Below are 23,037 nucleotides of genomic sequence, written 5' to 3'. Positions count from 1 at the left end.
TGGGTGTCGTTTGTTACTGCTGTGATAGTACAGTTGGTTTATCTGTCCCTACTCCAAACTAGCACTGGCATTCAAGTAATGTGTCAGATTACAAAAAAAGACACTGGATAATTCCTTCAGTTAACAGTTTCATATTCAGTATTTATATTATAGGCAATTATTGATTATTAAAGTCATACAAGTAATCATAAACTGTAGGTATGAATAGAAGATTTGACTTGAATTTTAAAGTGATACCTTGGAAACAAAATCAGATTAATTACTGTTTAGCAAACTAAGCACTCAGTACAATACCAAGTTAGCATTATGTTTCATTAACACTAAAAAAGTAACATATTTTGTTAAACACAACAGAATGCACACATAAAAGGGGCTACTAAGCATTTGGGAACAAGGACAAAACTACAATCCAGAATAAATTTCTCTCTAAGCCCCTATCTGCACTGGACACATTCTGCCCAATAAATATTGTACAATGTTTTAAAACATTTTAAGGTGAGAAGGAAAAACGACCTGCAAGTGCAAGGTATACAGTATAGCAAAAAGGAAATATAGTCACATTATACTTTACCTTGCTAACAATTCAATGAGATCAGCTCTGCTCATGCCATCAGGTATAAGCCTTGGAATAGCAGCAATACACGTCCTAAACAAGTCGATCTTGGGTTTCCTTTCACCTCTGTGTTAAAAGAACAGTAACAAATTAACAGCTATGAAAAGGGCATGTACTATATATTTCAGTGTGTAAAGTGTATAGCCTCTTCTTTTGCTATACTACTTCAGAATGTGCCAAGGTCAAAACCCTGTTTAAATGGCTTGATTAGAAACTTGTAGGCTTATTCCATAAAGCATTACAAAAGAGTAATGGTAATGTGGAAGTTCAATAAAAGAGTCCCAGACTCTCTGGTATTTTTTTTTATGTCAAATTTAGGAATGGCACTTTATTCCCATGCCGAAAATTATAAACACTCAATGTTTCATTTTTGAAAGCAGAGCTGATATAACTTGACAAAAAGCTCCGGCTTTGACTTGTCTCTTTAAAGAACATTCTCCTTAAAGTATGGTGGCTTGTCAAAAAAGACATGCAAAAATACATGATACAATTACTTTTCATTTAAATAGTTTTTGGGAGAAATAATATTAAAGAGTACCAATCCATTTGTCCAGCTAATGAACTATACAAAATGAGTGCCATGTATATAGCTAATGCCCTTTGTACTAGGTTTTAGGCATCATTAAATTCACAGCAAACAAATGTCCTCAACTTTCTGGTTGTTGCCAACACCAAAACTGAAGCTTATATGGACACCAGAGATGGTGTCAAATCCTCTCTCTCATGTATGATCATTTGGCTTGTGCTTGCATTATCATTTGAGCTATAACATGGAGCATTTTATGACTTAAAGCAGCCTATGATTGCCACCCCTCCGTCTCGACTGACATTGGGCATCTAAGGGAATTTAGTGTGAATGGAAAGGCTGCATTGAAATGTGAAATGCAGAAAAAGACCTTTAATGATCAATTCATTCATTTTTCTCAAAAGTAGATATAAGGCTATGCTATGTTGGTAAAATACAAAATGGTGTCTACTGAATCTCTCAGAAACTAAACGGTACAGAGACACCACTAGCTGTGTGGGAATAATCCTGATACCTAGCAGGCACTGATTACAGCTCATTTAAGCACTTTATGCAATGTCAGGCAAACTGAAACCCGGAATGATGCTATCTAATCCTCTGCTTTCTCAATACACATGCTTTCAAGCTAATTACCAGCACTGAGAAGCTTTATGTGGTACAGTAATTGCTAGCAAACATAAGCTTCTAGGATCATTATTGATCACTGGGTTTAAGCACATCAAACATTCAAATAGCTCACTTCTGCAATAAAACAGAGTGCAAATAGAAGTATTATCTGCTTATACATACGTGATCATATCCTCAGGCTCTTTATTAGACATCTGTACGCTTGTCATGCACATCGGCCTGCCAACTTCTTTGTCCAGATGCCTTAGTATGCTGTCCAATGCTTTACGAACTTGAGGGTAGTAAACAGACATGCCTGCACAGAAAGGGCAAACCAATAATCTTTGCAGAACTAAATATGTACAGCAGGTACTTGGCAAAATATAGAAAATAGGAATTCATTGATCTAGTATTCTCAAAAGAAAATAGACTGGAGATTCTGTACATACAATGTAAACATTAAAAACCATGATGTTGAAAAAACAAAGCATAACTTGTATTCTTATTGATAAATGGGATGGGAAATAGAAAATTTTGAGTTGTTAAAGGTTCAAGAATAGAGAAGTAATTTTCCAAAGGGGACACAATGGAAAGTTCTCCTCTAACTCATTTTTGTGTCTACATGACAGTGAGTAAATAAAGGGAATGTTTTGACTGTAAAGCAACAAATGTGTCTTTGAGTCTCAGATCTCTAATTGATTAATCTAAGAATAGAAACTTTTTTAGTTACTTACTGAAAACATTTCCTGAACACTCCATCTGTGCATCTATGATGAGTGGGAAGGATGCAAATTTCTTGGGCACATTTAGTCCTTGGCATTTAGTTAGGACAAGTGCCTTTTACTATAAGGATTTTCGCTTTTTTTTCTTTTCTCTTTTTACTTAGTGTGCTGAGCTGCTTTCCTGGGGAAGCATAATGGTCTGTCTACTGTTTTGCAGTAAAAGATCTAAACTGAAAAGTTATCCCACTATTTCTACAGAACACAGCTATGTTTCAGAGCACCACACCGCAATACATGGAAAGCAGGATTGTTTTTTTGTGCATTGAGGCCCATTCTTCAAGATTTATGTATAATGACTAGCCTAAAGGAGCACACTGCTGTGCACGGAAATGCACACACTGCATTTAGATGTAAATGGGACTTTCAAAGTGTCTGAATCTGGTCCACCATACTGGAAGCAGGGGAGGTATTTTCTGATCTGAAAAGATTTGCATATATAATATATATATGTAATAAGATTATTTGCTTATAATTTGCAACTCTACTTTGCATACAAGCCATACAATTGACCAACAAGACTAGGCAAATTAATGATATAAAATTGTTGTAAAACAAATTATTACTATGTACTTATGAAAGTTAAAAATAAATTACTGCACCATTCCTCAAGAAAACGATGTACTAGGAACAATAAGAAGTTCAGAACATATATTAGAATTGCTGTTCATTTCAAGCCAATAGAAGGCAATGAAGACAAACCTATGACTTTTGCTTCCTCGTCTGTGAGTGTTTTAATGAGAAATATTTTCTTGACACGTAAAGTGTTTCCTGAGGGAAGAACAACTCCAGTTGTGGGCATGGGGGGCTCCCCATCTTTCTGCTGCAAGCTGTCTGCTATGACAAGGAAGACTCTAAGACCGATATTCATCCTCTAAATGGCAGGAAAAAAAACATTAACAATCATTATAACACTTCCAACCCCTTTAGGAGTTTATTCAAATTTGCAGCATCCAAAAAAACACTAAGCGGACTGACAGAAATATCTTCTCTCTGACAACCCTAGACATGGGCGGTCAATGAATTTAACATGATTTCAGTTAGATTTCTCTATTATGACCCACATTAGTGGAGAAAAGTCAGGTCACCACCCTGGCTCTGATGTCTAGCAGGATTGTTTAAACTTTAAGCCCACGAAAAAATCTACAGAATTTTGGACAGGTGCAATTCCACATACTCAATATCTATGTATTTCAATACCAAAAGTATCTCTTTGCCCAGAGTTCAGCTTAGGAAAACTGTAAAGAAAAATAAACTTATGAATGCAAGTTTTTACCTCTGGGTTGATAGTAAATGTTTTTGAAGATTTTCCAACACTCAGAAGATCAAATATTATTTCTTTCATTGCAAAATCTAAACGTTCCTATATTAAACAAAAGAGAAATATAAAACAATTTAGCAACAGCTGAGGAATCAAACCTGAAAATATCACAGCAAATAGTGCCTTTAAAATAATCTTCATGCATCCCGATGTTCTGCAAAGTAGTCAAGGATGGCTGCTGGAGTGACAAAGGTAAATCGCAATTTTGTACAACCAACTTATTTGCAGCAGATGGTGTAAAAGATCCAACAGACCTAATGAGCACCAAAGAAAACCAGTACTAAATATGGAGGCTGCCATTGCTGTCCTACTTTTGAAAAAGTTAGTTAACTACCCGTCTTTCTTCTTTTAGTTACTGACCCTTAACAAGCATATATCAAATCTCTAGAACTTTTAGAACACATCCACTAATTCTGATCCCCATCAACTCCAAAATAGAGTTTTCAAAGCCACAGAAAGGAATACGATTCTGATAAAAGTTTAGAACTTTCATGGCTCTCACAGAGAAATGTGTTTCTTGACCACTGGCTGTGTCCATTCTTGCTGACTTACCCTTTATCTTTGGTTCAAACATCTGACAAATTGAAAGATAGGGAGACTTTCCCTCACTGCCTGTTATGTCCCATACCCATTAAACAGACAAAAAGTACATAATATTAACCTAAATGGCAGACAGCAATCAAAGCCTAATCAAGTTTTAAGACTCCATCTTTAGGAATGATAAAGCCTGGCATCAAATTTGAACTTAAATCCATTATAAATGAATGATCCATAAAGTCTTTAACCAGTATTATTAATAAACATAAAAACTTACATAGTATATAGTCCACATGTTAAAAACAATAAATACATTCACTACCACGTATTTAGCATTTATCTTGACTAAAATAAATATGAACCAATTAAAACATTGTAAATAGTACTTAGGTAATCTTACCTGAGCAATGAACTGAATAATTTTGACAAAAATATTAAGAGGGGTGTCACGGGGCACTACGCTACGAGAGCCCTTGGGAAAAAGTGCGGATACAATGCTCATAAGGCGGCTAAAGAAAAAAAAATAAAAAAGGATTACCAAATTTAACTTGTATAGTGATCACAAAGCCATAAAACAAACACTAATAAAAGTATACATGCAAGTTTCTGAAACTCAAGAGACATGAGTGTGTGCCCCAATCTAGAGCTTCAAAGTGATCTTTAAAGTGAACCTTCCAAGGTGCCGAAACATGAAAAAAGCTGCCTGGTTACATCTGGCTTCTGAGTCACATATGCAGAATAAACATGAGCCCCCAAATTCATTATGTCTATACTCATTCCTGATTAATGATGGAAATTGATGAAGCCACGCATCAGCACAGCAGCCAAAAACTAGCATTGTCACAAATGAGAACAGAACTGTAACCTACACAATTTACTGTGTATACTTATGAAAAGCACTGTGTAAATAATGGCAGGAATGGCACTGTACTGACATACAATAATGTAACGATAAGTAAATAGACAATTATAATAATAAGCTATATGAAACAGAGGTTGAACATACAGAAAAGTGATGCAAACTTTTGGCCAATCCACTGTTCCATACTTTGAGGAGATCTTCCTTTTTACATCAATAATTAATGACCAAATAATACTTCACTTCTGGTAGTACATTTGCAACTAACCATATGCTCTATTAGAAGTATACAGTCATTGCTTTGGAAACCATTAAAATAAAATGCCAGGCCCCAATCATAGACCAGAACAAGCAGAAAAATGGCAAGAGGCTATAAGAGGCCGTGGCCCAGGTTTTCTGGACCCCATGGGACTTTCTGTGACTATTTTCATTAGCTTGTGCATTTTTTCACAGACTATTAAACAGCATTGGCATTGGAGGGTATTCTGAAACTTTACATTCTGTTCTAAAGGAACATCGCACATTCTGAAATTGCATTGCTAGAACCTGACATTACATACATTGCCAGTAATTTACAGACTAAACCAAACCCCTCAGGCAGCTTCCTAATAAGACCATCTCTGTAAATGGTGTACTATGGTGTAATTAACTGCTGCAAAGTTCCCAGCCCTCTGCTAACCAATATATGAAACCTGTCAGATCGATCTAAATAGAAGCTAATTGTTAACAGAGCAAGAAAGGCTGGCAATAAAGTCCAAATTACTTTCTCACATGACATACACCAGCAGCTGACATAAAGTAAAACAGATCTAAGACAATTTACTGGCAATGTAAGAAAAAAAAGAACAGATCTAATAACTGCACTAGAAGCTGAAAGGAGCAGAAAGGGATAAATGTAGCTTCACAGCCTGGTCGCAGCTTGAGATCCTGGAGCTTTCCTTCTGTGCTTAACAATACAGATGATTCTACTATCAACCACATACCGTAATGAGACTAATTAGGTTTATTTATGTTACTGTCATTAACAGAAGCACAGCTCAGACACATTCGCAAAAAACAAAAACAAAAATCAAAAAAAATGATTTTTTATTAATATGAGTGTTTGTGATTGTAATCTAGAGTTAGCACAGCTGCCCCTCAAAATCATTTTGCAATCTGCCTTTTGGGGCTTCAATTGTTTACTTTTAGAAACGATGAAATGGGTAGCTAAACGAAGGAGGTGGTGACGATACCGCTTGCAACAGATACAAATCACGAAAAAATTAATGTATGCAGGACACGTGTTAAAAAGAATAATTAAATGTATTTTTAAAAGAAATGGTGTACCTGTATTGTAGCTGTGTAGTGGAAATGTCTGCATTTTACTTGGCCTGATCGCTGTACGGAAAAGCACGGAATGGAAGAGGGGGAAGCAGCTAAAAGAGCTATTGTGCCAACAAGGAATATACTGACAGGAGGACAAAGATGAGCTCATCGTTCTGCTGCTTCTCCTTCACTGTCCAATCACAACCTTGGGGAACAGTTTTACTTGAGCGCCAGCTAAATGGCTGGAAAGAAATAATATTCAACTGCTTTCATGCTTTTAAATTATAATGGGAGGACTTTGTGGCTATTTAAAAGATTTTGAACAGATAAAACGCTTGTTCTCAAACACTGCGCAATCATCCTTGGGAAAAAGCCCTTAAAATCCAACGATACTGATTGCAATGTGTACCTTTAAATCAGATTTCTGCATTTCATGCTTTATGTACATTAGAACAGGGTGTCACTTTCTATCCACCATGGCAAACATATGAACAATGATGTATGGAACTTACCTATGTGTTACATTGTTGCTTTCACATTTTATCCGAATAACATAAACCCATAACAATCTGTACAGAGATTCCAGTGCAACTCGAGACATTTTAGGGTCCTTATTCTGAAAAAGAAAACACATCTCAACTACATTGCTATGAACAATGTTTTGGTCATTTTCAAGGAGTACATATCTGTTAATAAAAATATTTTAGGTGATCTTTCATGTGATATTCACCATTTTACATGTTTACATTAGCCATCAAATAGCAGCTCGGCATACAAATGTTTAGTCTACCTGACTGCCACTGGAGAGCTATACTTAGGAGGATGTTAGTTCCTGGATGTCATGCTGACCCCTGCAAAAACTGTTTTTGGCTTCAATGGTGACTGACCCAGAACAAACACAGAGATAATGGTGACACTTTACTGACACAGCATTCACAATATCCTTGTTCCAGGAATGTATCCCAGAAATACTGATGTCGGACAAAGCCAGCCAAACTATGGAAAGAAGCTGAAAATGTTAAAAATGTCTAAAATTGTTAAGCTACAAAACTTTTTGGTCATCAGGGCAGCACAGACAGGGCATCAGGGCAGCCGGCTATCTATGTAACCACAACCACTGGAGCTATGAGGCAGGTAAGAATGAATATTACAGAAGGGACATCGCCTGTCCCTTTCTACAATAATGCCCTGCCTGAGTCAAAATTTAAATGTAGCACTTTAACCAATAGGGACATATGTCGTCCTGCTTTAATTAGGAATGGTTTGTTTCCGTACTAAATACATTTGTATCAGACAAGTAAAGTGTAAAAAGAAATCAGGAAATATTAAGAATATCACATGCTGCAACCAAATATTAATTCTTATGTACCACCTAACAGCATAAAAACGAGAGAAGAATTTTGCAGACTGCTGCAAATAAATGCAGAATTCCCATTTTTGTTGTTAATTATCAGCATAGTATACAATAATGAAAAACACAATCATGTATATGAGTGAATATTCACAGTGTAAACTGGAACTTGATGCACAACAGAGATTCAGAAGGATTTTAAGTCACTTAAATCACCTTTTTTCCCCAGTCTGATGATACTTGGTAAAAACGTTACAAGCTCGTCTTGACAAGGTCTATACACCTAAAAACAACATGTAAGATTTGTGTATGGCTACCTCTCCCCAGATATGAATTAGGAAACATTTATGTGGCTCCCATGAACCAAAAGGGCTTTTCTACTTGTACTTTATATGTCAGTCCATTATACCAGTTCACTCATAGCACACAAAATAAGTCATTCTAGATTTCTTCATAGTTTAGGTCAATCTCTTCCTATTAGACAGACAAAATATTTTACATTTACTAAAAAAAAATGTTTTGTTAGAAAAAAAATATTTATACAGGAACCATAACTAAAATGTCAGCAATCTGCAGTATGTAGGGTATGCAGCAAGAGGAAATAATTTCATTAAAATGTTCACAAACAAAAAAACTCGATTTATAGTCCGCATTGTCTTCAAAGAACCTGACACAGGAGGCCTCCTGCACATTGAAAGCAAGCCCAGCTTTTTATTATACAAACTCACCTGTAGGGTTTCTATTTGTTTCCTGAGACTGTTGTTAGATGGCATCTAAACAAAGCAACGTGAGACAGCAAAACATAACAAACATGAAAATGGAGCGACATGCATGTTAGATGAAAAAATAAAAAGAACAAAGCAAACAGAACACAACTAAAAGAAGCCCGGAGATGGAACAATCCTGCATTTTTGGAGACTACCAACTGTTTGACATAGAGCAGAAAATGAGTAACATTTTGATAAAATAATCTATATTTAGCATGTGATTTCTAATTCAATAAAATAGTATTCTGTCTTCCTTCTAGCTGGTGGGATACTACAGCTCTCTGTATAATCTGATTGTCCCAGCCTATACTAGTTGTTATAAGAGGAATTTATCTACCATAGTCATTTACCCAGTATGATTTCATTTGATGACATGCAACTGATTTTTATGTGATTACCCGAGTTAAAATGAGATTTACAATTCTAACCTCACAGAGTACAGTTTCGTGAAATAAAAAGGCTCCAGATTAGAAGCATACATTTTACCACTTTCATTGGGGACATCTGTTCCAAGTGTTGTGTACATGGTCAGATAAAGTGCTGACATGTTTGCTGTTTGTTTTGTATGGTGTCACTGTCATGTACCCCACACATTTGCAGCATAGTATATAGATAACAAAATAAACGTGACTAAAATCATCAATCTGTGGGATGTTTTAGGGAGATTTTGCTTAATTTTGGCTTGGCACACAAAAATTCTAACCCTTCCCACTCTGTCCAAAACTAAAATCTGTAGTTAGAGTTGAGCTTAGCCTTCAAATTAGGGCACTATGTGCTTGTATTAATTATGTGGGAGCTGCAGGTAAATATTAGGTAAAAGAGAAGTAAAAGTGTCTTAGGATACGTACACACAGTGGATTTTTGTCGCTGGAAAGAATCTTCCATGATCCTTTCCAAGGACAAAAGACTGCACAATGCATGAAAAACCGCTGTACATACAGCATCGTTTTGCTCTATGGAGAGGGGAGGGGGAGACCTATGGAGCGCCACCCCACTGTGCTTTCTCTCTCCCCTTTACTAGTATTACCAACGTTCGTGGGACGAGTGCTGTACACGCGTCAGATTCTCGTTCAATACTAGCCCTAAAGTAATATTCGGACGAGAATCATCTGACCTGTGTACGTAGACTTGGCAACACAGGTCACTGGCCCACATCCCGCCTGATTTGTATATTGCTAGCAAACATCACCCTTAGAAGTGACCTTCCCTCCAAACCATAAATATGAAAATCATTAATTTATACATTTTCATCTAAATTGTGTCGCCTTTTTTAATAGGGATTTCAGGCTATTTACTAGTTATATTAGAAAAAACTTTTGCAGGCCCATATAGTAAGCTACAAATGTTATTTAAATACTTTTACCTGAAACTGCTCTGTAAAGTGATGTCTTTTAGTACAACTATCTATACAGGCACACTGAACAATGATTTAAAACAAACAAATCAAGAGAAGAAACAAATCAAAGAAGGTTAAAAAAACTAAACATGGATGAGATGATAAGCAAGCCAAAAAGATGTACAAGGAACAGGATAGCAGAATAGTGTAAGCAGGTAATTGCAGTTGGAGCGATCCAATACCAGGGCCATATTCATCAGCAGACATGCAGCGAATCAACCCACATATAATGAGAACCTGAAGTACATTAAATCCATATTATTACAGGAAGGGAGTCATTACACCTTACATGACGCAGAACAGTACCAGGAAGATGCGGAGAAGAAAGGTTTTTAATTTTTATTATTAATATACTATTGTCATCTCTATCAGTCAATAGCAGAAAGAGGAGTAAAAAAGTCATAAAAGTCACTGCAGTCTACGCAATCAAGAAGATTCATTGCAACACAAAGTTAAATGGCTGTGAATTATCACACAAATAAATTGGGCCTCGTAACGATGGTATGACTGCTCAGATTTGTAAAATTGAAGTCGGAAACCTATCAATACTTTGTTAAATCACCCAGGACATGCAGTTTCTTAATTGTGGCAGATTTATTGAATCTAAATGATTCTCAGTGCTGAAAAAGGAACGCAAAAGACATACCTTTAAATGTGACAAACAGTTTTGCAAGAAAATGTGCCAATTGTTCAGGAAAAACTGTTTTTGGCTGACACACAGCAAACAGGTAACCAGTGGATATAGTGCCTGTGAATACAAGAAAAAGACAAGTTAAAGTTTACATAAAGTGAATTATTTAAAAGCATAAGCTTTGTTATTTCATTTCATTACCATTTCAATTCAAAAGGTGATTTTTGCTTAGGTGTGGACAAATTGTGTTAGAATGAATTGGGCATTTAAAGTGGAATTCAAATTTAGTAAAAATGATGGTCAGGAAAGGTTCTTTATTCCAGAATAAACATGTGATCTGTCTTCAGCAATAAAATAAATGTACCTGTCTGTTCACATTGTTTTTTTAACTACACCCTGTACTCTTTTGGGTTCAAGGATCTTTGACCATCTTGATTGGTTAGATTGGAAAGACACTTTAATCCTGGCAAGCAGCTATGCCAGGATCGTACATCAAGCAGAACATATGCTAGTCAGTGTAAAGTATAGGGAAGATTGGGAACAGGCAAGTTAGTTTGTTATAATGAGAGATTATATGAGAAATCCCTGTTCATTCTGCAATATAAAACCTGCCCATTTACCATTTTGCACATGGTAAGTTTAGCTCTGCTTTGACTATTAAATAATTTTCCCATAAATCTTTATACCATTTAACAAAGACTTATTATGCTATAAATGGTAATGAATGAATCAGGAATAACAGTTCAAATATATTAAAAAAAGGTAAACGTGCTGTTTAGGCAAGACATTCCTAAACTCAAGCCTAAAATAATAAAACTGGTTGGTCCAATCGATCAAAATACATAGAAAATGGACAATACCCACTAGAGTTAATGAACAAATAGCCCAGTGCTAAAGATATATCAAGGAAAAGGAGTCCACAGTATGATATCTCACCAGGGAATGCTTCTTTCTTGAGCTGAGTTCAAATGTGGTCTGGTAGAGCATCTCTACAAAATTTTTTAAACATGGCAGATTTACTTCATTTTTTACAGCCTGGAAAAACAGAAAAAAAAACATATTAATGGAAGCAAGTATCATTGCAGCTTGGGAAAGAAATCTTATATGCTGGTGTTATGCTTTAAAGTATTATACAGTATGTGGAATGCTATGCTACAGTATGTGGTATATGGCTACGCTATATTATGTAATCTACTAATAGAGACACATGAAGCTGGAATGACCATATTAAAAAAATATTAATAAATGTTTTACAATGACAATGCTAAGGCCCAGTACATTACAAAAAAAAGAAGCAATTGCTTTATGGAAATGTTCTATTTTTTAACTTTGTCAGTGGTTTTCTTTGTCGTTTCACATGGGTTGAAGCAGACAGTATTAATTATACTAACAAGCTCCCCTAACATATTACCCGATAATGTGATGGAAAATATTAGTAATGCTCTAACCAAACACTGTGCTACTAAAGGGGAAAATCTCCCATGACCTGTGGAAAACAAATGCCAGCACAGCATTGTGATTTTAAAGAGATCATCTGATGAAGAGATGAGACTCGGAAATCTGGCACAGGCAAGTCAATAGGATGAAGAAAGATAAATATATATATATAGATAGATATATGTTTTATTGTGAGCTGGAAGAAGAAGCTGTGTACAGGTGGGCAGGGCACCACCTATAGGAATTTAGTAACCCCAATAATTCTGTAAATAGGAAATAATGCACATCAATGATTTGTAATCATTTCCAGTAATCATGTGGAACCCCCAGGTTCCTTTCAGATGTTATCCCGGCAATCCTTAACAGTTTTGCTGTAAAAAGGAATGCTTTATACAAAGATCAAGCACCAATTTCCACACCAACCTGCCTTGGCCACCCTTCTATATAGAAGAGCCACAACCACCTATAAATTATGTTATGAACACACCCTGTATTAAAGTTTTATTTGTAAAATGATTGTTGAAACAGAATATGTTGAACCCTATGTTTTAGTTGGCGTAAATTATTAATTTTAATCAAAAAAATGTATACATACAAGAAGTGACAAAACAAATGTGACTGATCTTTTCAATGATAATGTAAAGTTTTCTTTCACAAAACAAGTTCAAGCTTGGCAACTGATCACACACATAAATCTGCAGACATCACAAGATTTACTTACAGCAGCCACAGGGATGAGAATTTCTACAAACAGACCAGCAAGTGCATGTTTTATGTCCTTGTCTTTCACTTCTAAGAAGTACTGTGCACATTCCTTTCAAGCAAACAAGCAGAAAAAGTCATTATATGAACCATCAATGGCAATGAATACCCTGCATTATAAAAACACCTATTCAGCACTGCTGTAACACTGGGATATAGACAGCACATTAAATCATGGAGAAGAAGTTAAGGTTTGTAAATATGTGGAGAAGTAAAAAATCTAAGATCAAAAGTGGTAGACAGAGAGGATGAAAATAAATAAGGAGAATGACAAATGCAAGAATGGGAAACAGAAAATCTAAAGAAGACATTGAGACAATAAAAAAAAAAAAGGGCGATAAGGGAGAAAAAATATGTGAGAACATAGACTACGAATAAAAAAGTTTGTAGTCCACTGCAAACAAATTATTTGTCCATTTTATGCATTGCATTTTAAGGTTATTACACACATGCAGATTTTTACTTCTAATCCAATTAAACTATTGAATCTGAAGGAAATACAGTAACTGGAAAAATGCCAATCTGGGTTCCAGACAGTTGAGAATAGATCAGATGAGTTGGTAAATATTGATCAATCTTTGTACGGAATGCATGAACTATCAAAAGCATCCAAATTTGGATTTTCCATCAAGGGAAAATGACTGAAAGGGCAAATCTGTGTTTTAGGCCTCTGAATCAATTCTTGATTGGAATATTGAATGGATACATCTGCAAAATTACCAGTGTGCAATAAGCCTTGCTAGCTGCTAAGGGGAACCCAGAACGAAATTGGTTCAGCCAAGTTTTCCTCCAAGGATAGTTCTGGTTTGCATAAGTTAAGCAAGTTGTCTTAGCATTTTCTAGCATTAAGTTAATAGTAGAGATTTCAAAAGGTATAAGTTTGGGGATTGGCTGGTAAATCCTAGAGCGAGGTTAAGAATTAAGTTAAAGCATATTTCCAGGCAAACCTTTTAATCTTTTTATACATTTTGGGCACAGCAGAAAAATATAACCTCTATGAGGTTTTAACTGCTGCTTCTATAGCCATTTGCAAAGTTTTATGTTACTTTCTGTGAACGCAACAAAACAAGAAGTGGGGAAAATCTCTACAAGGGCAAAGACAGTATTAAAAAATAATTTTTAAAAAATACGGAACAGCTGCAGTTACTGTTATAGTTGTTATTCCTCTGTGTCCTGGGTGGGGATAGTTCACTTCTGTTTAGTCACCAGAGGAGGAAGTTGGATGAACTTTGCGCAGCAGTGACACAAACAACAAAACCATTATAAAAACCCATCACCATTCTAATCAAAAAACATTTACGTTAGAGTTGGGTTTGTAGGTATTAGAAAGGTGTTTAGGTGTAAAATTTAGGTAAAAAATGAACAGTGTCAAGTTCCAGAAAGCAGGGAATTGGAGTTCACATTGTACCTTACACTTTGTCACCTTACACTTGCTGTCAATGTGAAAGCGGTGTGCTAACACACTGAATTGGGTTCTCTGTTCCAAGGCATAATAAAAATAGCAGACACTAGGCTAATAAAAGTGTATAATGAATGCAAAACACAAACACCTTCAAACAGAGGGATAGCAGGACACAAGAAATACCTGCATAAACTGAAATGAGGCTTCAAGATCTTCCACAGGATACATCTTGACACGGAAGAATTTCATCCCCATGATCAAGCTGATGATGCTCTGCACCACATGGGGGCTTTGTTCCTTCTGTCGCAGCTCTTTTAATTCCGTGACAAACTTCTTCCTCACAGCCTGAAATCTAAATGATGAAAAAGAAAACAGGAGGGGCGCCATTTAATCCTAATAAACATCTATGCCGCCAGATATTCTCAGCTTTCTCTCCTGCCGGGTGAAAGTACAGAATCCGCTGCCATTTACTAAACCCCAAACACAATGTAAAACCCAACCACACTCATACACAGCTCACTACATTAAAAAACATATTCTTACTTGGACTGTGCAAGGACACCTATAACTTCTGCATATAAATCTGCAATAATGTGCACGTTCCCAGTGTTTGTTCCTGAATACCTAGGGGAGAAACAAAACATATTTTACACTTACTTTGTTATAAATAATCCATCAATGGAAAAAACTGTATTTCTCTTTTTCAATAATAAATTAAGTGTAGCAAGCCTTGTTAGAAACATAAGTCGATTCCTTTTGACTCCCCAAAGAGTATCAATGCATACCTGTGTAGTCAACTTAGCAAACCAATAATTAGCAATGAACATGGGCCACTTTATTGTGAACAGATCAGTAATCTAGACGTCTACAAACTAAGAAAAAAACAGCCTTTTAAATGTAACATTTACCGATCTACAAACAAATAAATACCCACTCTTAGAAAAGCTTACGCCAATGATACGGAAGACATTCCAAATTATTTAAAAAGACTTAAGTCTTCCTCGTTCTTCACATATTCCTTACGACTGCCTCTTTAGTAAAGATCAGAATATGGGACACTGTATGCTACTCAAACAGAAGTCAAAAGTATCCTTGGGTGGTAGTTCGGGATCTGCAGACATCTCTTTTTTTTCTGGGTGGTTCATGCCTACTCAACCTAGATTTTTACAGTACTTCTGGAACAATTATTAAGTAAAACGAAGATATGTGCTGGAGCTACCAATTACATTTCAACACCAAAACTTAATTCTAGATGTAAAGCATTGTGTAAAGCATATTGCTTTGCTGCCTCAGTGGCTAGATGACTTGCAATAATACAGAACACTTTGACTGTGTGATCTAAAACCCAAAAGAAAGGCTGAACGGCAAATAAAGTAAATGCTTGGCTGAAATTATACTCAATAGCATTTGTGTATGCAATTTTATGTGCATAGAAAGTACAAACAGCAATAGCTCAGCAAGTGAGTAAGTCCTAAAGAAAACACTTGACTTGATATTTAAAGACACAAATATACAAATTAATACATCCATAAATAATATTTGTGAATGCATATTCTATTTTGATGACAGGGGATAGCCTTATTTTTTTTATTTATGGCTGCTTTTGTGCTTTTTGCTGTATTACAATGCAAGCTGTATCCAGATATTTTGAAAGTGTAACTGCCTGAACAGAGTACATTCACCAATCGAAGTTACAATTACCCAGTTAATAAATGACATAAATCACTTTAAATCACTTTACAGCCTTACAGTTCATTACTGGAAATTGATGCCATCAGTAGCTAAATGTATATATGTACACAGCATGATAAGAATGTATTTCCCAACCAATACAATCACTTCCAATCTCAAGTAAACAAGATAAAGGCTGACAAACGATAAATATGGTTCTAAAAAAAACAATGTGCTTCTATGCAGTGTGTGCAACCTCTATACAGAAAGATCAATCTATTGAATTCTATTATAACAGCTATTTGTAAAGTCTTGAAGATAAGAGTGACCATGACTGAGGTGAAAATACAGAATTTATTTACTCATGTGCACTCATATATACACACACTAACACCTACACACCCAGCAGTAAGTCATAGTAAACCATTCTGTGCAAAATCCAAAGGAAAGACACTGGCCAGGCTATACTGATAAACGTCAGAGAGGTTAGCAGGGAAGATATAGGAAGCACTGGATGTTCAGCATAAGGGAGCATGTCGATTTGTCAGGTTTTGCCTTGGTGTGTGGTGCATTAAGGTTACTCATTGATTTGAATGAGCTGCCCATTGTCCGCCAAAGCAAAAAAAAAAAAAAAAAAGTGCAAAATGGCATGGCATTTAGCTTAAGTATGTTGTGAAGGAACATTTGGAGTGCCATAAGGAATGAAGAGCAATGAGGTGCACCAAAGCACCTATTGTGCTTAACCAGGCATTGCATTACTACACATATCGCACTAGCGAAGTTGAAAATCATAAAAAAGAGAATTATACTTTTATTTGAATTTATCCACCCTAATTATCAAGGTAGTTATATTCTTTACTTTTTCTAGCAAATAAGACTAATGAAAAAAAAATGAATTAAACAAAGGCATGCTACCATACCCTTCTTTGTGTTTAAAGTGCTTAAAAGCCAGGTTAAGAACTTCCTGTATTAGGGGATCTGGAACCGGGTGGACAGGAATCTGAAATAGAAAATAACAAAATTATTGCATATAACAAATAAATGAAAACTGTTTTTAAGCACATTTCCTAAATTAGTATATTCCTACTAAAACTTAAATAGACTCTTAGTAGAACTTCTCCATAGTTATTCTCTACAAATTTTAGGTACTCTTCTGCTCAATAAGTATTGTAGCAGCACATTTTATGCTTCTGACTGGTATGACAATGATTCTAGAATATAAAAACCTGCTCAGACACTAGATAAGTGTTTAAAATGAACAATTCCCAACCCACTATTAGATAATTGTTTATTGGAAAACTAACCAATAACAAATTATGACAATCCATGATTTTATTTGGGTACCGCAAGCAATCCAGCTTAGCGGATTCCTTCAGGCGATTATATCTTATCTTCAAGTATGTGTTCAGATGTCACTAGCCTGAGAACCATTATGCAATGGTCTACATATGTGTAGCCATTAGTCAGTTCACATGAACATAATTTATATATAGTTAGTACAGCTGTCTATTAAGCTATGTGAACACATTCATATTATTACTACTGCAATTTGTATGGGATTGTGATATCGTTCACTCGTTAAGATGTTTATCTAGCACTTGTACTCATCTTAACACTTAACAAAACTTATCTAAAGCCCTTTTTTTCATAGAGTGGGAAATGGATAAAATCCAAGGTCACTTTCTGTCCATTGGGGACAACAGGATGCCAGAGTCTTAAAGAGTATGGAAATTCCCTCTTGGACAAAACAAATGTCCCTAATGAAAAATGTCTCTTCTTTGTTTTGGTGAAATCTTTAATAAAATTTTGAAGTTCTCTCACTTTCTGTCCTAGTAAAACCTTACAAAGATACAAACTTCTGAGAATACCTAGATCTGATCATTTTTCACACATTTCTAGTGCAAATTAGGAAATTAAAGCATGTACAGTATTGCCGTGGAAAACACTAGTTTTAATGACCATGCTGGTATAACAAACACACAGCACTGAACCAAAACAGCACCATACAAAAAGTGAACTGGCGTAAATAAGTTGAGTTTACCTGCTTTAGGACCTCTACTAAAACTAAACAAAAAATAAAGTCTACAGCGAGGTCTCTCCTTTCAAGTAAGTAGTCTCGCTCTCGCTGCTGTTCATCCCTGGAAGAGAAAATTTGAACAGTCATTTAGAATACATTTTATATTAAAATAAATTCAATATTTGGAAGAGCCTGAATACATAACTACACTATATAACTATAAAAAGGTTTAACTTTTTTGGAAAATTCACAGTACTGCAGAACCTGAAATAAAAATTTTGCAGTGTTGCAACCTAAAATTCAAATTGGATATATTACCACTGATATATAAAGTTAAATGAAAGGGGAACAAATAAATATAGTTTTCCAAATAAAAATGATTAACCTGGAAATATAAGTTTGGACAATCCTTTATTGAGCAAATATGTTTCTAGAAGGTTACAAAGTTAAAAAAAAAAACATCTAAAGAGCTGTATAAAGACCAGGGATATAAAGTCTGGAAAAGAACTAATTAGAACTGGGATGGGGGAAAACAATAATCTGTGAGCATTCCCTGAAGAAAGCATTAAAATTTAAAAATGGGTACAATAGACCTATAACCTCAGGAATACATTACCTCCCAAGCTGTAACCCCGTGTGTGACTCAGGGTAGAAAAAAAGTTGCTGAAGGCGGTAACCCCGAGTCATACTTGGGGTAGGTAAACCTATGGAAGGTTAGTAAATACAGCCTTACCTGATCGGCCGGCATCCCGCATCATCCATCGCCGCGATCCCTGTCTTCTTCCTTCTTCCCCTGGCCGGCTTCTGCACCCGATGAGTCACCGGGTAGTGTGACGGCAGAGAGGGAAATTCAAAATCCATTTGTATTGCATTCAATAAAAAATAACTGTATTGAATGCAATACATTGGATTTATATGTGTAAAGTCAGTACATTGTTTTCAAGAACATTTATTTTACAGTATATATAATAGTATGAGTAAAAAATGTATTTTTAAAAAAAATAAAAATATATAGATTTTTTAATGTATTCAATTTATTATTTTTACATTGTGTTTCAAACTTTGTTATACTCATACTATTATATTATACTGTAAAATAATTTTTCATGAAAAAAAAAAAATGTACCGCTTTTAGACATATAAAACCGGAAAGAAATGAACCGCTAGGGAGGTTAAAGATTGACCAAGTATATCAATGAAGGAAGAGAAATGTGTATATAATAACTAGAGGTTATGATATAGGCAAAAATATTTATTAAAATTAAAAGTTAAACTCCATGCTGGATGCACTTTTTTTTATATTATGAAAGACTATTTGAAGAATGATCAGCACCAGGTCCCAGGGTCACCAAGCCCATCTGGATACCTTTCCAGCTGCCCGTGTCTTGAAACTCTGCAGTTTTGCAGCCCTATAGGTTTTCCACATTCAGTGTTAAATACCTGCTTTGATAAGGAACCTGCATCAGTATAAACAGTGCATCAACCCATCTATTCTGTCAAATATTTGCAATGACCAGTTAGCAGTAATGTAGCATTATTCAGGGCAAAAGCAGACGGAAAGCATCAAAACTGGGTCTTTATAAGTTATCATTAAATTGCAATATCAGTTTTTGCATTAAATTTGCATTTTTATTCCTAACAAATGATAACTATTCTGGATTGGCCAAATTCTAGTAATGGTATCGGTAAAATGTTTTTTCCAAAACAGATTTTGTTTACAGAGTTGAATTGTATATGGACAACCTTATTATTCTTACCCTTTAGATTTTGTGCTAGAGCGAGGCCTGTATTCATACGATTCATCTTCAGTCCCATTCTGCCGTTTATACCAGTCAAACAAGGTGCGGAGTAATGAGGGGAGACAGTGCTCTGCTACAGAGCTCATACAGCTGATCACCTGTCAACACAAACAGGACAGAAAAACAGAAGTGATTGGCCAGACATATGCGTATCCTGAAACGGCCCATACATTAAAACCTATATTAAATAAAGACTGCTCTGTTTAACAAGAGGTCAGAGACAAAGATCAGGGTGTTGCTGTGATGGTTTAATTCCAAGTTTGCACAGCTTGTTTTAGCAGACAGCTCATTGCTTATCTGGTGATAAAAGAATTTATCACAAAGTACACATGCCAATATTTATTTTTCACTTAACAGTTCCTTTTCCCAAAATGTGGTCACACCATGTATAACTCAGGGACAGTACGGCTGGCTCAGCGGTTAGCACTCTGGCCTTTGCAGCGCTAGCTCACGGGTTACTATCCCGGCCAGGACAGTATATGCAGGGGGTTACTCCAGGTACTCCGCTTTCCTCCCACATCCCAAAGCAGTAAGGTTAACCAGCTTTCCTTCAAAAATTGTCTATAGACTATGACATTAGAGTTAATGATATGATGATAGACTTCTTAAAGCGCTGAGTAATATGTTGGTTTTACATGCAATTTCCTATTGTCTGCTATTTTAGGTCAGTCTGGCTTTAATGTAAATGATAGATACATGAATAATAGGCAGGGAAGCAAAGGCTAAGAAGGTTATGGAATTATCTGGCTAATTCAAGTGATTATTGAGTATCTGGACCTTTCTCTAGAAAAGAAATCGTTCTGAGGAAGTATTGTAAGGTAAAAATGCCATTACCTGTCCTTCAGAGTTATGGGGGTTTTAAGGTTTACTGGTATGCAAAGAGCTAACATGACCTCTTCCCTTACTTACATTGCATACCTCAGTTTTACACAGACAGGTAAGTTGGTTATCAAAAAAAATGCAGTTTGTTACTTTTCTAGAACAACGTGCAAATCATACTGCTTGAAACAGAGTTCATGTGAACTAAAACTTAACTCCAGGCAACCAGCTAAAAACTCAAATGGAAGATCATTGCCTGCTACATGATTTTTGTTTATGCATTCGGTACCAACTATAGGTCTTATTCTTTTCCCAACTTGTGATAAACACTAAAAGCAGAAGATTCAGATTGATAAAATCATATTTAGGTCACTTCACACACTCTCCTTCTATCCTGCAGCATAATGAATTGAATGAACTTTTTTGCTTTGTTTCCCTTCACCAATATCAGTTGTGCTGATCAAGGAGTGCAAAAGGCTGAAATTGTTCTAAAATGTAGGAATTTGCATTTAAAACAATTTCCATGTAAGCATACATATTCATAGATTTGCTTTTCATATTTGCCCTAAATTCAGCTTTAACTAGTTTTTGTACTCTCTGTAAAACTACTTCAGAAAGTCTCTGGCAGCAGTGGGTGCGACCTTCACAGAAAGAACATAAAAGATGATGAAAGTGCAAACAGCAATCTACCCCGTGGCAAAAGGGCTTAAATGAAGAAAAGCTGACGAACAGTGCATGTAATTAAATCCGTTATGCTTGTACTTCTTGAGAGCTTCACCATTTTAATTTATTAATCATACTTTCAACACAACATAAATATGTCATGCATTAAAACAAATTATTAGAAAAGGCTGAGTCTGGCTAAATCCATACAAGTGTTACCACAAGAAATACTGCAGCATATTCTGCAAATGGCTCAAAAGCTGCAGGGTGCTTATATTCAGGGTGCCAACACACGTGCAGGACAGGATTTGGATAATTTGAAGCCCTGGACAAAACAATTGGCGCCCACTTGGCCGAGATACTGTACACGACCTGACATAACCTAATTCATAGGGTAGGTACATAATTCTGCTTTGTTTGTTCTTTCTACCTTGCTGATTCAAATCAGTTAGACTCACAACGCATTTATCTGTTGTATTCTCATCAGTAGTGTGACGTGTATATCTCAGTCACCTATTTTGAATTGTGTATACTTGTAATGATATATATTGGTTTGTATAGTTGCTATTTTGTATTGTGTATATCTTTAATGATATGTGAACAGTGGAACAGCTTTGAACTGAAAAATGTATCTATCCTTACCATCTCAGGAAATTTGAAGGTGTGTAGTAACTTATATTATTATTAATAAACAGTATTTATATAGCACCAACATATTACGCAGAGCTGTACATTAAATAGGGGTAGACAGAGAGATACAGACAGTGACACAGGAGGAGGAGGGGACCCTGCCCCGAACAGCTAACAATCTAGGAGGCTTGTACGTAACACATAATGATTTATAGTACTGTCAAGTATTGGTATATAGGATTTTAACATAAAGCCAGCACAAGGAACACAGACAGCCATACAGATTTCTATTTTTCTTTTGAACAAAGGAAGGCTATATATCGCGAATCTATAGTCACTGATCTGGAACAAGAATGCACATCAGGAAAGTCAGAGAGAAATTAAAACTTCTGATCTGCACACATACTTTGAGTGTCTCAAAACATGCAAAGCCCAGGATCCGCTATGGTGTATCATTAACTAAACACCATAAAGGTCCTAGATTTAGAAAAAAATCATTGTTAAAGGCTACAGGCTCTTCCAATCTGTAAGCAGGTAATGTTTTCCCTTTCGCTGCACAATATGGTAAGATGTCTGGCTAATCTCTTTATTACTTAAAGATCCTGGCAGCAATTTCAACCAATGTTTTATTAGCACTCAATATATGCAATGTTTAGAGAAAACAGTGCGAGTGGTCTAACAACTATCCTCCCTATTATTGCTTGCTCAGCTTGGCACCCTCTCAGCTCACAAAGCCATACCAAACACATCCAGCAGTTCTGGATGGGTAAGTTAATTAATAAAATGCAAGGCCCTTTGTTCAAGAAGCAAGAGCAGTGAAATTCCTGAATTAACAAATAATGGCACCTGCTAATGCTCACAGGGCACACGTAAGCAGTAAAGTATCTATCTGTTTGTAAGTACACACTCCGATACCGTGTTATGTAAAGTACAGGCACATGACTGGTCTCAGCTACCAGCGACAGCATAGCGGTTTAAATCTCTAAATGTAACTTCTTACTAAACTTCATTATTTTTGAAGGTTCAGGGCTCAATAATATGGAAAACTGGCTAAAGAAATCCACACCCATCATTGCTCCTCTATGTACCTTCTGGTAGTGCTGTCATTCTTCCAGATAAGTCTTAAATTTTTATTATTATTATTAC

General features: G+C 35.8%; 1 protein-coding gene across 1 annotated transcript in view; it reads right to left on the bottom strand.

Annotated features, from left to right (window-relative positions):
- FRYL (FRY like transcription coactivator) overlaps positions 1–23,037 on the bottom strand; it is a 134,666-nt gene that overhangs the window by 51,560 nt on the left and 60,069 nt on the right. Inside the window, exons 3-16 of the mRNA XM_072406862.1 lie at positions 19,738–19,877; positions 18,005–18,101; positions 16,884–16,963; positions 14,836–14,916; positions 14,476–14,644; positions 12,850–12,942; positions 11,628–11,726; positions 10,707–10,808; positions 7,059–7,162; positions 4,783–4,891; positions 3,801–3,887; positions 3,227–3,398; positions 1,929–2,061; positions 572–679 (exon numbers count right to left, since the gene is read on the bottom strand). Coding sequence (XP_072262963.1) covers positions 572–679; positions 1,929–2,061; positions 3,227–3,398; positions 3,801–3,887; positions 4,783–4,891; positions 7,059–7,162; positions 10,707–10,808; positions 11,628–11,726; positions 12,850–12,942; positions 14,476–14,644; positions 14,836–14,916; positions 16,884–16,963; positions 18,005–18,101; positions 19,738–19,877 — 1,574 coding nt within the window. The remainder of the gene's footprint in view (positions 1–571; positions 680–1,928; positions 2,062–3,226; positions 3,399–3,800; positions 3,888–4,782; positions 4,892–7,058; positions 7,163–10,706; positions 10,809–11,627; positions 11,727–12,849; positions 12,943–14,475; positions 14,645–14,835; positions 14,917–16,883; positions 16,964–18,004; positions 18,102–19,737; positions 19,878–23,037) is intronic.

Source organism: Pyxicephalus adspersus, chromosome 3 (assembly GCF_032062135.1).
Source record: "Pyxicephalus adspersus chromosome 3, UCB_Pads_2.0, whole genome shotgun sequence".
NCBI classification, from domain to species: Eukaryota; Metazoa; Chordata; class Amphibia; order Anura; family Pyxicephalidae; genus Pyxicephalus; species Pyxicephalus adspersus.
This window is presented reverse-complemented; position numbering and strand designations above follow the sequence as displayed.